Consider the following 14,761-nt stretch of genomic DNA (forward strand, 5'->3'; position numbering starts at 1 on the left):
ATTTTAATTGTAATTTAGATACATTATCTTACATTATCCTCCCAAATCAAGTATAGATGACCACATTTTATATATAGGAAAATGCAACTAAAAGAATTTTAAGTAATTTGCTTAAGATCATACTGTGGTAAGTGGTAGAGCTGGGGTTTGTATTCTGACATGTCTGACTTCAAAGCTTATAACACCAATTATTCTAAAAGAACTAAAATTAGCAGACATTTACTAAGTGGGTAGGGTTTGCTTATCCACTCTCTGCAGAGTTTGCTTTATTTTCATTTGCCAAGTCAGTATTTATTAAAGGAGCCTCCTCTTCCTCTTACCCACAACAACAAATTAGTCATGGCAAGTGTCCTGGTTCCTGGTCATAATTTCATTTCAGTTAACCTTTTTCCTACCCTGACCTTTTGACTACCTGAGTTGCGTTTACCTCAGGAGATCGGGATTCTAGTACTGCTTTGGCTGTTGTATTACTAAGTGACTTAAATCGTATAATTCCTTTGAACTTTGGTTTCCTTATCCACGAAGTTCTTCTTGAACTAAAGGATCTGAGTCTGGTAGACTTGCATGTTCGTGGCTCATTTGGGTATTAGTTTAATCCCCTCCCACCCCGTAACAAATTTCTTCCTAAATTATGACTTGCTTCATGGCAGGGTCATGTTGTCTCTAGTTGATTGTTTATTTTAAAAATCCATAATTGACAGAATTTTGTAATCAAGTAGCCAGTAGTTGATATAGCCAAGAGATGCCTTGATGTGGCAAAAGCAAACCAACCAACCCTTCTTATTGGTCTTTATCTTCATCCATCCAGGGATGATCCTAGAAACAGAGTGGCTTGACAGCAGTCACTGAATGGAGAATTTTCTTCCTCTATTCAGCACTGCTGTCTCATTGAGGGTAACTCTTGCTGCATGGCCTCTGACTAATGACTGGTTTGCTGACATACAGATTATGGAGTCTTAAACTCTTCTGATGTCATACCAGAGGATACCATTTCTAACTAGAAATGCCCTGACGTGGATTCATCAGCATTTCTTACAGAGATCTCACTCCTCTTCCTTCGCTAACTTGGCAGGGGGACTGTGTTAAATTTTTTTCTCCTGAGATTGCCTTGGAAGAAGCATTTACTCTTACTGTATGATCTGATCCACCTGCCTTAAGTCATTGCATTAAATTGTACTGTGTATTGCCTCTAAATGAGAACCTGCCTCTCTAAGTTCTTTTAAGGTCATAGCAAGACAGGAAAATGAACTTTATATAGGGGAAAATACAGATTTGCATGACATTTCCCACCTGTTCATTTATTGGTACTGTAATGTAAAGAGCAGTCTCAGGTTTGATATTACTAGATGATGTGGCAGTTTGGAAGCTGCCAGACTGGAGGTTAGAAGACCTGGGTTCGAGTCTTAGATTCATCATGATAACCTTGCTAAGTTATGTCACCTCTCTGCTTCAGTTTCTTTTATTTGTAAAATGGAGAGAAATAATACCTTTCTGCCTGTCTCACAGAGCAGATTGCCCAACACATGATATAATGAGTACAAATCCCCTTGTAAGACTGGACAAGAATCAGCCAATTTCAGGAATAGGGCCAGCTCATCGTTTTCCCTTACACCCTTTCACCATCCAGGAATTAGACTGTTGTCAATATTACTTTTATAGGTGTTTCAAATGATTGGTATGCGACACTTGATATGCTAAAAGAAAGCTGTCGAATTGCCAGCAGTGTTAATTGGTCAGATGTAGACCTTTCACAGTTTCAAGGTGAGTGTTGGTTCTTTTTGACATATAACCAAATACACATGATCTGTTTCTCTGCTAGATTATAACTTTCTTTGTAGTAGAAATAAACATCTTATGTAGCATTTCTTTTGCAGTTGGTAAAATTCATAATGATTTTGGCCAGTTGGTATAGCAGAGGGTCACAGACAAGTTCTGAAAGAAATGTGGCCACATTTAAAATAATTGGGCTTTGAATAACTTAAAAAGATCATTCTTCATTGCGTGGGCAAATCACTGCCATAAAATGGAGTGAGTGGAAATTTTGAGGGCTGAAAAAAATTGTATCTTGCTATTTTCCTTGCAATGTTTATTGCATAACTGTGCTAACGTATTTTTAATGCTTTCCTCATAGGTCTGATGGAGAGTATGAGACAGGCAGATCTCAAGAATTGGTCTTTAGATCAAGTTCAGTTTGCCGATCTCTGTTCTTCTCTTAATCAGTTCTTTACACAAACTGGCCTTATTCATTCACAGAGTAATGTTCAGCAAAATGTTTGTCATGGTGCCATGCATCCAACAAAACCTTCCCAACACATTGGAACAGGTATGGGATTAGTTATCTTCTTGATTTTTCTCATTTTCTCATTCATACGAAATGTAGTAACTGTCTTAACCAACTTGGTTTGCTGCTAATGGTGACAGTGATCTGTTTACAAATTTTTATTTATAAGAAATGAATGAAAGCAAATAATTTATATGTAGGGTATATCTTAGAAAAATTGAGGTAAAGAGACTGTATGTTCTTCTGTTGTGATTTATATGATTGCTTTATTATTTACAGTTAACTGTTGTCATTAACCTTTTACTAAGTTATCAAACAAGAATTAAATATCTTGGAGATAACTTATGTTTTTATATGACGTAATTATGAAATTATATTAATTTAAATCTGTACAGATCTGCAATGGAAATCAGCGTGTCTTGTGTATCTCCTAAGAATGTTAAAATTCAACAATTCAAAGTGTTTGAAGAGTGGACATAATGGAAAATAGTCTCACTGATGTTTTACTTTAGACCCAAAATCTTTCCTATGTATTTTTTAAATCTCGCTTTCTTCTTTTATTCTTTACCCTTGCAGCCATGTCTTCTACTCTTGATTGCACTGCCCACATTTTTCTATAGGAATTTCATATCCAAGTTACTTCTTTCTTCATTTTAATTCCTTACCTTCTCTTATCATCAAGTTTATTTCTTTTCTGTATGTTATATTGATTTTACATTTTATGCCAACAAGCTCTCTCTTCTCTATCCTGAGTGGCTTCCTTTAACCATTATTCTATCTTATTTCACATCTTTCGTCCACCCATGGTTTGAGTTTATTCAACTCAAGCTTATCAGTCTATGTCTTTCTTTTCATGAAATCTTTATTTCTATATCCTTTGATGTAGTGGAAATCTATTATCTTTTCTTCTTCCATCTTGAATAGCTTACCCTGCCTGAAACTTTCAGTCACTCTTTGATTCTGGTGACCTATTCATTTAGTGAATTATATCCACACAAGGGCCTCATTCAGTTCCCTGACTGATTTCTCTCTGTGCCAGAGAGAATTTAGTTTTGATAACTTTTAGCTTCTTTGTCTCTCTCTCCTTTTATTAGTTCTTTTGGTATCTTTCTGATATATATTCATTTTTAAGCATCAAGATCTCTATAATTCAGGTATCCTCACTTACGTGCCCTTCTTCCATTTCATTTTTAAAATATTTTCTTGCAGATGGACAGCATGTCTTCTTTGTTTCTCTCGTGGGTTCTAAGCCCATACTTTGTCCCTTTCAGGATATATCACTTTCAGTTTTTCAGCTTGCTTTAAGTTCTTAGACCAGGTGTACCACCTCCCTCTGTTTTTTGTCCCTTTTTTCTCCTTTCCTCTTTTCTTTCTGTATTCATCCAAAATTGTTGCTTCTAAGTGCTGTCATGATGTTCACTTCTTTGCTAACTCCACCTCTCACCATTTCAGTCAGCCTCAAAAAGTACTAAGTGAAATTAAATAGCTTACGTATATATCACTAGTCTTGTGTGTTTGGAGGTAAGTACCTGTGTTGCTCATAGATTGTTGCCTCAGGCAGGACAAGTAGAAGAAGTTGTGGGTCAGTCTTAGAAGAAGGCAGTCTCAGCCAGGCGTGGTGGCTCATGCCTGCAACCCTAGCCCTTTGGGAGGCTGAGGCAGGCTGATCACCTGAAGTCAAGAGTTTGAGACCAGCCTGGCCAACATGGTCTCTACTAAAAATACAAAAATTAACCGGGCGTGGTGGCACGTGCCTGTAATCCCAGCCACCTGGGAGGCGGAGGTTGTGGTGAGCCGAGATCATGCCACTGCACTCCAGCCTGAGCAACAGAGGGAGACTTCATCTCCAAAGAAGAAGAAGAAGAAGGCGGCAATCTGAAAAGCCAGTGTACATGTTAGCCAGTAGCTCCCACGTTGTTGAATTTCAGTTTTGTGCCCTAAGTCTGTAAGAAAGGTCTATATGTACCTTTGGTCTTGGAACTTGGTAGTTTTGTCATGGAAAAAACACTGTTTATCTGCTGCTGTCCTCTGTCAGAGAGTACCCAGGCACTCCTGGATTCTCTCTAGACTGAGATCCTGAGTTATTTTCCTAAAGCCCTTTGTTCCTAGACTTCTGTAGTCATCTCTTCTTGAGCCTTGACCTTGGTTATTTGTTCTGGTGTTCTGTGATTCTGTTAATTTTTTGTGTCGTCTCTTTTGTCAGGGCCCTCCTCCTCTCTAGGGTCCCAGTGACACCTTTGTGATTCTCAGTGCTACCCTAGTCACAGCCTGTCAAAGGTAGAAAAACTATAGTTTTTCTTCAGTGTTTATTCAGTTCTTTCTACTCTCACTCCCCTTTTGTATCTTCCTTCTGACTCATGCCTGGCAAGCTGTGTTGGCCTCTGACAAGTTGTTCTCTCATCAGTTATGGTGCTCCAAGTATTCATCACTTCATGCCTGCTGATATCTGTTCACAAATATTGAGATTTTTTTTTTACATGTCCAGCCTGCTTCCTCTTGTTTTAAGTGTCTTTCTGTCATTCCTTTTTTCTCTTCCTTACATCCCTGTATATCACATCCATTCAGATCTTTCACTTCCCTCATCTCTACACCCCGATAATTCGTCGTAATTTCTTAGAATTATAGTCAAGAGGAGACTTTCAGAGAGCTGTTGATTTTATCCCTTTATTTAACAGATAAGGACATTTTGATCCAGGGGGAGAAAGTGACTTGCCCAAAGTTGTAAAATTCATTTAGGTGTAGGTCTTGAGTCCCAGAATATAGTCTCTCCATTTCCTTAAACCTTTCCTGTTATTCCTGTTTTCAGGGACCCTCTTTTGGTGAACACCTCCTTGAGCTTCCTATAGACTCCAGAAATTGGTGGTGTAGTGTGCTAGTGTGGAAGGGAGAAGGGGAGAAGGATGTTACAGAACACAGTCTATGACATCTTTTCCTAAATCTTTTTACCTGTGGTTATAATTTGTTTATATCTTCTGGCTGTACTATTGTAATTTGATGTTTTGCTTAAAGATCATTAAATATAGGTAGGGATGCAGTCATTGAGTACCTACTAGACACCTTTTCTGTGTCTAGCTGGGTATTGGGCACTGAGAATAAAGACATGACCCCTGTAGTAGCTTTTGTCTCAAAGAGTTCACAACCTAATGGTTGAGACAGGTCCATCAAGAAATACAATATGTTAGGGGGGCCTCTTAGGGAGGCCGAAGCAGGTGGATCATGAGGTCAGGAGATAGAGACCATCCTGGCTAACATGGTGAAACCCCGTCTCTTCTAAAAAAATATTTAAAAAATTAGCCGGGCATGGTGGTGGGTGCCTGTAGTCCCAGCTACTTGGGAGGCCGAGGCAGGAGAATGGCGTGAATCCAAGAGGCGGAACTTGCAGTGAGCCAAGATTGTGCCACCACATTCCAGCCCAGGCGGCAGAACGAGACTCCTTCTCAAAAAAAAAAAAAGAAAAAAAAGAAAAAAGAAATACAGTATGTTGAGGGCCACACTTCTCCATAGGGGATAAGTGCAGTAAGAATTCAGAGAAAGGGGTACATACTTCTCTTGGAAAGATGAAAATTTTCCTAGAAGACAACACATTTAAGCTGGACTTTGTAAGTTAAGTGGGATTTTGCAAGACAGATCAGATCATGTCATGTCTGTTTTCTGCTCAGAACCCTCCATCTTTCTCAGTAAAGACCAATGTTGTTACTATGGCCTATATGGCCTATACAATCTGATCACCCATTATTTCTGATCTTGTCTCCTGCCTTCTCCCCTCCACCCTGTGCTCCAACACTACAGGTCTCCCTGGTGTTCTTTGAACACACTAGGTAGCACACTCTACCTAACCAGGGCCTTTGTACTTGCTCTTCCCTCTTGTTCAGAGTGGTCTTCCCTAAGATAGACACATGACTCATTTTCTCATCTTGTTCTCTTTTTTTCTTCAAAAAAACACCTGCTCAGGGGATGCCTTCCTTGGTCATCCTATTTAAATGGCACCACTACTCAGCACTCCTTGTTCTCTCTCTCTGCTTTTTTTCCGTAGCATGTTACATACTATTTAATTTACTTTGTTTGGCCCTACCCAACATGCCCAAGAATACACTCCCGAAAAGCAGAGTTGTGTTTTTTCATTGTTGTATCCATAGTGCCTCGAGCAGTGCCTGAAATCTTTGGAAACTGCATTGGAAGTTAATTTATTACGTAGAAAATTCAGGCGTACACTCATTCAGACTCTATATTGTGAGAATATGGGAAGAAATGAGAATTAATGGGAATTTCTGTATGAAAATAAAAGTGTTACGAATATGATGGAATTTCAGAAAGTTAAGACTGTTTTATGTAGATGTTTGTTTATTGTCACAATCCTGTAATTCTTACTCCCCTCTGCCTTTAGGAATTATGAAACCATAAAAGAGAAGTGATAAAAGATTAATTCCCAATAAAAATCAGTTTTACATTTTCATTATGACATGAACTCGAAAGATGTGTAGAATGAGAGCTAAGGTTTTGAAGGACAGGGACAGGGAAGTTGTAGCTGTATGAGTGACCATATTACTCTGAGTGGTGTGGCCCGTCCAGCTTGGTGCAGTCTTTAGAAAGTACACTAGCCGTGCATGTGAAGACCAATCAGCATTTGGAGACAGGATTCCATCCCGCGTCACTTGCACCAGTATTAGAGCTGTAGTTTAGTATAATGTTTCTCCTCTTTTTTCTTTCTAAATCATCAGTATGGTCAGTCAATCAAAGAGCTCAGTTCTGACTATAAACTTCACTGATGAAAGGCATGTTATCATGGGAGGCAGGGACGGGGGTCAGAAGTGTTGGATTCTGGTCCTGGTTCTCTCTCATTTCCTCTGTTCCTGTTTCCCTATCTACATGGACAGAGGTAAGGTCAGATTAGATTATCTCTGAGGCCATCTCAAGCCTGGATAGTCTGGCTTTCCACTGGAGGGTAAAGACTTGTGAGCACCCAAATACAGAATGCCTTACCTTAATAGAAGTGGAAGATTTTTTCCACTCTTTTTAGTTTCCTCTGGGAAAATGATTATTGTTTTTTAGTTTCATTACAACATTACTAGAATTCAAGTGTAATTTACATGAAATACTAAATAACCTTAGGGAAGTAGCCTTTCCAGAATTCCAGATGTTTCTTACAATGTGAACCACTTTTATAATCATTCCTCATCAGTTATTGGGAGAGGGGTCATGTTTGTTCTCTCTCTCTTTTGTATTATGATGTAACGTAGTTGACATTTTGGAGGTGTTAACACTTGATGTCTCCTGTTAATGAAAATATATTAAGAACTTTCTGAAATAAAATTTGAATGAGATCGATGGTCCCCATCCTCACACTCCAGAATAATACTCCCCTCCCCACTCCCCTCTCTTTTGACAGAGACTCACTCTGTTATCCAGGCTGGAGTGTAGTAGCACTATCTCGGCTCACTGTAACCTCCATCTCCCAGGTTCAAGCTACTCTCCTCCCTCAGCCTCCCGAGTAGCTGGGACTACAGGCGCATGCCACCACGCCCAGCTAATTCTTTGTATTTTTAGTAGAGACAGGGTTTTGCCATGTTGGCCAGTCTGATGTCGAACTCCTGACCTCAGGTGATCTGCCCACCTCTGCCTCCCAAAGTGCTGGGATTACAAGCCTGAGCCACCATGCCTTGCTCAGAATAATACATTTTTAATCATCATTGCTTGATGTAGCTCTTTTACCATGTGCAGATCTTTACTGTTACTTTGTGCTTCCCAGGCACAAGGGCACACATGGTTAGGCCTGCTTCAAGGGTGAGAACATCAGGGAAATAGCGAATAGGTGGTGATGTAGGAAGAGTCCATGAGTGGCTGGGTGCTGTGGCTCATGCCTGTAATCCCAGCACTTTGGGAGGCCGAGACAGGTGGATCACTTGAGGTCAGGAGTTCAAGATCAGCCTGGCCAACATGGTGAAACCCCATCTCTACTAAAATAAAAATTAGCCAGGCATGGTAGTGCACACCTGTAATCCCAGCTACTTGGGAGGCTGAGGCAGGAGAATCGCTCGAACCCGGGAGGCAGAAGTTGCAGTGAGCTGAGATTACGCCACTGCACTCCAGCCTGGGTGACAGAGTGAGACCCTGTCTCAAAAGAAAAGAGTCCATGAGTTAGGAGATCTGGATTCTAGTCCTAGCACTGTCAAACTAACGTGTCTTTGGGCAAGTCAAGTTAGCCTTTCTGAGTTTCAGTTGCCTCATCTGTAAAATGGGTATAACAGTCCCTGTCTTGCCCTCCTTTGGGGCTTAGTGGGAGGGTCAGATGAAGTAATGGATACAAAAATACTTTTGAATTGTAATGAGGTATGTGACAGCAACAATAATAGACATAACTTGCCTACCAGCCTACAGTTAGTGGCAGTGCCAGCATTAGTTCCAGTGTGTTCACACCCAGCCTGGCACCCTGTTCAAAAGGCCAAGACCACAGTTATATCATCTAAAAGGAGTAATATTTTCTTCCTCTTTTTTCCTCACTTTACCTGCTTAGTTTACTTTCAGAGTAACAATTCTGTTAAGATTTTAATACTCCATTTGTTTTATTTGTGGTAACATATTTTCTCTCTTTCTGCTTTTAATCTGATTAGGAAATTTGTACATAGATTCTAGGCAAAATCTCCCTCCGTCAGTGATGCCACCCCCTGGTTATCCTCATATCCCACAGGCACTCAGCACTCCAGGAACAACGATGGCAGGTAATGTGTGTGGGGGGGTGTGATTTATTACCCAGAGTTTAATATTGAGAAGCGTTAGCTTTCCCAGTGGTGAATGAGGTGGCTTCAAGGAGAGAACCCCCTTAAGAGGGGCTAGGGGACAATGTCTGGACAGCCACTTGGCACTAGTGCTAACGAAGGGATTCAAGCATCAGTTGGTGTTTAGACTGTAGGACCTGAAGTCCTTTTTAGCCCAAGATGCAATGATTCTACTTACTCTAGTTATTTCTTGTCTTGCCTCTCTAAGAAGTCCTGGGGTCACAGTTGAGGGTGCTTGACAGGACTTTAGCAGGTTTTAGGAACCTACTTTATTAGCTCCTGTAGATTCTGCTTCATTCATTCTAATGGAGTTCCCACAGCTGTAGTTTCCAGGGAAGTACCTCGTACAGAAGGTAAATTTTAGGAGTTAACTGGTTCATAAACTTTTCCCGCTGGGTTCTTGAATGCAGCATACGTTTCATTTAGCCAGGGGAATACGGCACATTGTTAGAGCTGGAAAGTGTCTTAAGGATCCCTTAGGATAATGGAGGCTCCGAAGGAGAAATGCCTTGCCCAGGCCACCCAATTTAGTGAGTGGCCAAACCAAGACTCAAGCCCCAGTGTCTGGATTCAGAGTCCATTGTTTTTCTCAACATACCACACAATCCTTTACTTAGGCTCTTTGAGGAAAAGACATAAAGGTAATGGGGTTGAGGGTAGAATTAAAATATTGAAGAACTGTGTGGTAGACAGCAGTGAGGAAGGAGTTGGGACCAAGTGATATGTCCTTTGCTGAAGGGGGAAGGAATGTTACTGTTGTGAGTGCTTACTAGTAAATTGTAAGTAGCACCGTAAGGTGGATAAGACTCTGGAGCCAGAGTGCTTGTGTTTAAATCTTCATGCTTTGCCACTTAATGGCTGTGTGATGTTAGGCAAGCTACCTAACCCTCCTACCTCAGCTTCCCTGTTTGTACAAGGGGCTAATAACACTACCTAGGTCCTCGAGTTGTTAGGATTAAATGAGAATTGTGTAAATTAGTGCCTGACCCACATTAAGGAACTTTTTTCAATGAAGGCATTTCGCCTATATTGAGATATACTGAAAACCTTAGCATTAAATAATTGTACAAGAAAATATTTCAGGGCATATGAGAAAAATGAGTAGCAGACTACCTGAAATTTTGTAATCAGAGTACTAGAAAAATAATCCAGTTAAACTTCCACAACAGTTAAAAGGATATGTATAATTTGTAATAAAAGAAAGAATTCTACAAGTAAATATCAACCTTTACTTTTAAAAAGCAGCTGGTTTAGAAGGGGGTCTGTCAGGATACAGTAACAGCACATGGCCAAACCGGTGCAAGAAGAGCATGGGAAGGTGGGCATTCTGTACTCAACTGTGGTTCCTCCTGGCTTCCTGTGTTCCCTTGTTGATGTTCTCTGTGTTCACTTGATGTTACTTGGTGGCACAGAAATTAGCTTGCTGGGGAAAATTCAGTATGACATCATTGGTGCACTGCCATCATTATCCTGTTTACCATTCTCATGGGAGCCAATTCACGTTACTGAAACAACGTATTGGAGCAAAACAGACTAAGAGCAGTGGCTACATTGGCACTTTTCTTGTGTCTTCCTTACTGCAACCTGGTATAACGGAAGGAGTGTGGGTCAAGTGAACTGACCTCAGATCCTATCTTTGCCCCCTACTGGTTGTGTGACTTTGGGTAATTTACTCATCCTCTTAAACCAATACTATCCTCTTACCTATAAAATGAGGATCATAAGAGCCACTTTTTGAAGGCTTATGGTTGTATTAGTGAGATAATGTGTACCTGGCATATAGGAAGTACACAGTAGGGGTTAGTTTATTTCTTACTTTCTTCTCTACCCAAGTCGCTGCTAATATTGCCTCTTTCCTTCCAGGCCATCACAGAGCCATGAACCAGCAGCACATGATGCCTTCCCAAGCCTTCCAGATGCGGCGCTCCCTGCCTCCAGATGACATCCAGGATGACTTTGATTGGGATTCAATTGTGTAGGGCTTGTTTCTGCAAGACACCAGACCCTAACGTTACCTTTCTGTGCAGTGAAGGGAAAGGTTTAAGAGAATCCAGTTGAGAAAACAAACTTGCTAATCACTTTACCAATGTTATCAAAATTACTTTTGAAGACAATCAGAAGGATTTTAGCTGGATAACTTACTGCTTTTATCTGACCCGAACAAGTACTACATGTTTGTCTCCCTGCCAGCTGCCCTATGTAGCTCCTAACTGTTGTGTGATTTGGACGGCTTTTTGTGTATTTGTGTCAGTTTGATGTTAACCACAAGTGCCAGACTGATTTTTCAGACGGAGCCTATTTTGCTGCAAGCAGTTTATATAAAGATACATATGTGTAAATATATGTACAAAAATTACTGAAAGGCTTCAGTTTTTTCTAATTGGATTATTGTGTCTTGAAAGGAAAGTTATTGTCAGTTTTTATTCCTTGTTAGGCTATTTTCTGCAGGATGCTTTTAACTGATGTAGGAAACTGAAAGGAAATAGATTTTTTCCAAAGCCAGTTCCCCTTATTTAATCTTTTTTAGAAATGTGGGTAATGAGTTCTACCTACTAAGTCAAGGAACCCAGGATTTGAGACTCTCCAACAATCCATAGGGGCATGTTGCTCCTGAGCAGCATGAAGAACTGACCAAATTGGTTTTGATGCTTGGGGGATCATAGAGTATTTATGTCTGCTTTTCTAAATCTGTGTTATAACAGCTCTAAAATTTGTTTGGTAAGAAGTTGGGCATTGCTTGCTCTTTAAACACATCAGTGCTTCCACATTCATCTATGTATTTATTATTCAGAAGTGTTATTTTAATATTTATTGCTACCTTCTGTGAATGCTCACCTCCTGTTGGGTTCATTAAGGAAAAATGTGTCTGAAAGCACAGAATTACTTTTTTTTTTTTTGAGGTGGAGTCTCACCCTGTTGCGCAGGCTAGAGTGCAGTGGCGCGATCTCGGCTCACTGCATCCTCCGCCTCCTGGGTTCAAGCAATTCTCCTGCCTCAGCCTCCCGAGTAGCTGGGAGTACAGGTGCATACCGCCATGCCTAGCTAATTTTTTGTATTTTAGTAGAAACGGGGTTTCACCATGTTGCCCGGGCTGGTCGCAAACTCCCGAGCTCAGGCAGTCTGTCTGCCTCAGCATCCCAGAGTGCTGGGATTACAGGTGTGAGCCACTGCGCCCAGCCCAGAATTACTTTTCTTGATAAGAATTTACAGACAAGACACTCAGAGAGACATTGTGTCATTCTCTATCATCACTCCTTTTACCATGTGAATAGATTTCTCTGTCTTGGCATTCTTGCTAATTCAGACTTATTAGTTAAATCGGATTTTTCTGGAATTTGAATCAGATTCCATTTGGGCAACAATAGCAGGGCAGTGTTTCTAAAGCAAGTTTCCCCACTCATCTTCTAGGTTGTCTTGAAAGGAGGATAGAGCCACTTACAATTTTATTTGCTTCAGTGTTTAATGTAGATATTATGTAGCCTGCTGTTTCTGTTGTCCTGTGTGTCTGTGTATGCATGACATTTGGTCCCTTTCTTTGAAATGCAGCCCACCTCTTAATGGTTTTTTTAGTGGTGGTGGTTTGTTTTGTTTTGTTTCATGTCATATCACAGTTTGCATGGACTGATTATCTTAGTTTTATGATAAAACTAGAAGAAATGGGGTTTTTTTTTTTTGGATGAATAGATTTTGAATTGATTCTTTAGACCAAAAAAAAGTGTCAGTTCTAATGGGGAAAAATATTCCATCAAGTCAAAGAGTAGTAACTGCTCACTGGTTGCTTTTTAGCATCTCTGGTCTTAGCAGCCATGCTAAATCACTTTAATTAGCCTTGGTGATTCTATGGTTGAGTAATCTCTACTTGAACTAAACAAACATCTTTTGTTTCTGTGTATGTGTGCTGTGTATGAGAGAGTGTGCCTGTGCACGTGCGTGTGCGTGTGTGTGTGTGTGTTTTAATGAAGTGTTGCCTTGAATGAATCACTGGGAAGCCAGCCATGGTAAGGGCTGGTGAGGTTGGGGAGAAAGGAAGAGCTTTATGTTTCTCTGTTGTTTGGACCCTACTTGGCATGAAAAAGGAAGCTCAGTTCCAGCCCCTTGGATCAACGAAAATCAGAGGATTCTGGAAAGGCAGCCAACTTGCCCCTCTTAGAAGGATCAGAGGCAAGATGAGATGGCAGCCTGCAGAGTAAATGAAAAAAGAGGGGGTGATTTTCAATGGTTTGCTTAAGTCACTGTTTTCTAGACACCAAAATAGCTGTTTTGAAACTGTTTTAATTGCTTGGGTAGCAATGTGCACTTTAAACAATTTGGATATTGGAATGCAGTATCATACTGAGTGATTTGAGTAGAACCACTGATGATGATTTTATAAATTGTGTGAAGCGAATTTCCCATTTGGCAATCATTTACTGATTTGCAGTGATCAATATTTTTATGAGAATTTAAACTTACCAAGAATGGCCATGGAGGCAAAGCCTTCACCCAGACCCATCCCACTCTCCTGTGATCCAGGTGGTCTAGGAGCCCAGGACAGGCGTTTTCTGTGGGCCCTGGCCACAGACAGGGTTACCTGGTGAGGTGCAGAGAGTCCCTCTAGTGGCCATTTCGCGTGGTAGTTGCTAATGCAGAACAAGTTCTGTCTTGGGCTTAAATTGACTGAAGACTTTAGGGGGAAAGAACATTAAATGCATGTAAACAAATGGGGGTACTCTGTCCAGGAGAATAATCCGACTGGCATTTGTGGCAGTTTTTGAAATGTAAATGTATTCATGTGTGTTCTTGTAAATACATGTCTCTCAGATGTCCTTTGAAGTGGGAGGGAATCAATCCGGGGATAATTTCAAACGGAATAGAGTATTTTGATATTGTTCATTCAGAGGGTGATGTGTACATATCTATATTGTATATATGTGATGAAAATGCATTGGCTTTTTGTGCAGATACAACCTGCTCTCTGTACTGCTGTTGGACAGTGTTTTAATGTTTCTACAGTTTTGCTATTGCACGATTTCATATTTTGCCTCTATGATGAACGGCAACCATTCTTTGTAACTGTTTAGTGCTGTAAAGAAATATTCCAAGTGTCATTAGGATTGTTGCTGCCAGAACTGATATGCATGAATGGCACTTAAAATAAATATATTATGTTAACTCTATTTACAACACTGATTGGTCTCCGTCGTTTGCTGTAACTGAAGAAGTGAGAATGGAGCTAGTCCAGGTGCAGAAACCCCACAGCCAGGACCCAGAGTCCTTGGGGTCACTGAGATTGTGTCCCTTGCATTACTACCTGAGAACAGTAATTGCTGCCATTTAGTGAGCATCTCATTAGCTCCATGAACTTGGGGAAGTCACTGGATTTCCCTGGGCCTCATTTTCCTTATTTGCAGTGCCAGTACAATGAGGATAGTATCTGCCTCCCAGAGTTGTAGTGGGATTTACATAAATTAGTACATTTAAACATTTAGAACAGCACATGGGACATAAAGCATACTGGTACTCAGTATGTGCCAGGTACTGTGCTAAGTAGATACTGTGGTCCTCCTTTTACCAACATGGGAACAGCTCAGATAGAGATATAGAAACTTGTCTAGATTATTTAGTTGGCAAGTGATAGAGCGGAGGTTTGAATCCAGGTCATTTGATTCCAGGCATCATGTTTTTTACACAATCCTCTCATACTTCGTGAGGGAATTGCCCTCTCCCT

General features: G+C 40.5%; 1 protein-coding gene across 6 annotated transcripts in view; it reads left to right on the plus strand.

Moving 5' to 3' along the window:
• Positions 1-14,219, plus strand: part of FOXJ3 (forkhead box J3) — a 161,579-nt gene extending 147,360 nt beyond the window's left edge. For 3 of the 6 annotated variants that reach the window (XM_017873232.1, XM_017873233.1, XM_017873234.1), the window contains 4 exons: positions 1,660-1,761; positions 2,132-2,323; positions 8,890-8,997; positions 10,918-11,418. In XM_017873232.1, the coding sequence (XP_017728721.1) occupies positions 1,660-1,761; positions 2,132-2,323; positions 8,890-8,997; positions 10,918-11,033 (518 nt within the window). In that variant the 3' untranslated portion in view covers positions 11,034-11,418. Of the gene's footprint in view, positions 1-1,659; positions 1,762-2,131; positions 2,324-8,889; positions 8,998-10,917 lie in introns of all 6 variants that reach the window. The other 3 variants (XM_017873231.1, XM_017873230.1, XM_017873235.1) reach the window with 3 other exon arrangements.
• The last annotated feature ends 542 nt before the right edge of the window (positions 14,220-14,761 follow it).

This window comes from Rhinopithecus bieti, unplaced genomic scaffold, assembly GCF_001698545.2.
Source record: "Rhinopithecus bieti isolate Rb0 unplaced genomic scaffold, ASM169854v2 scaffold_6907, whole genome shotgun sequence".
Taxonomy (NCBI): Eukaryota; Metazoa; Chordata; class Mammalia; order Primates; family Cercopithecidae; genus Rhinopithecus; species Rhinopithecus bieti.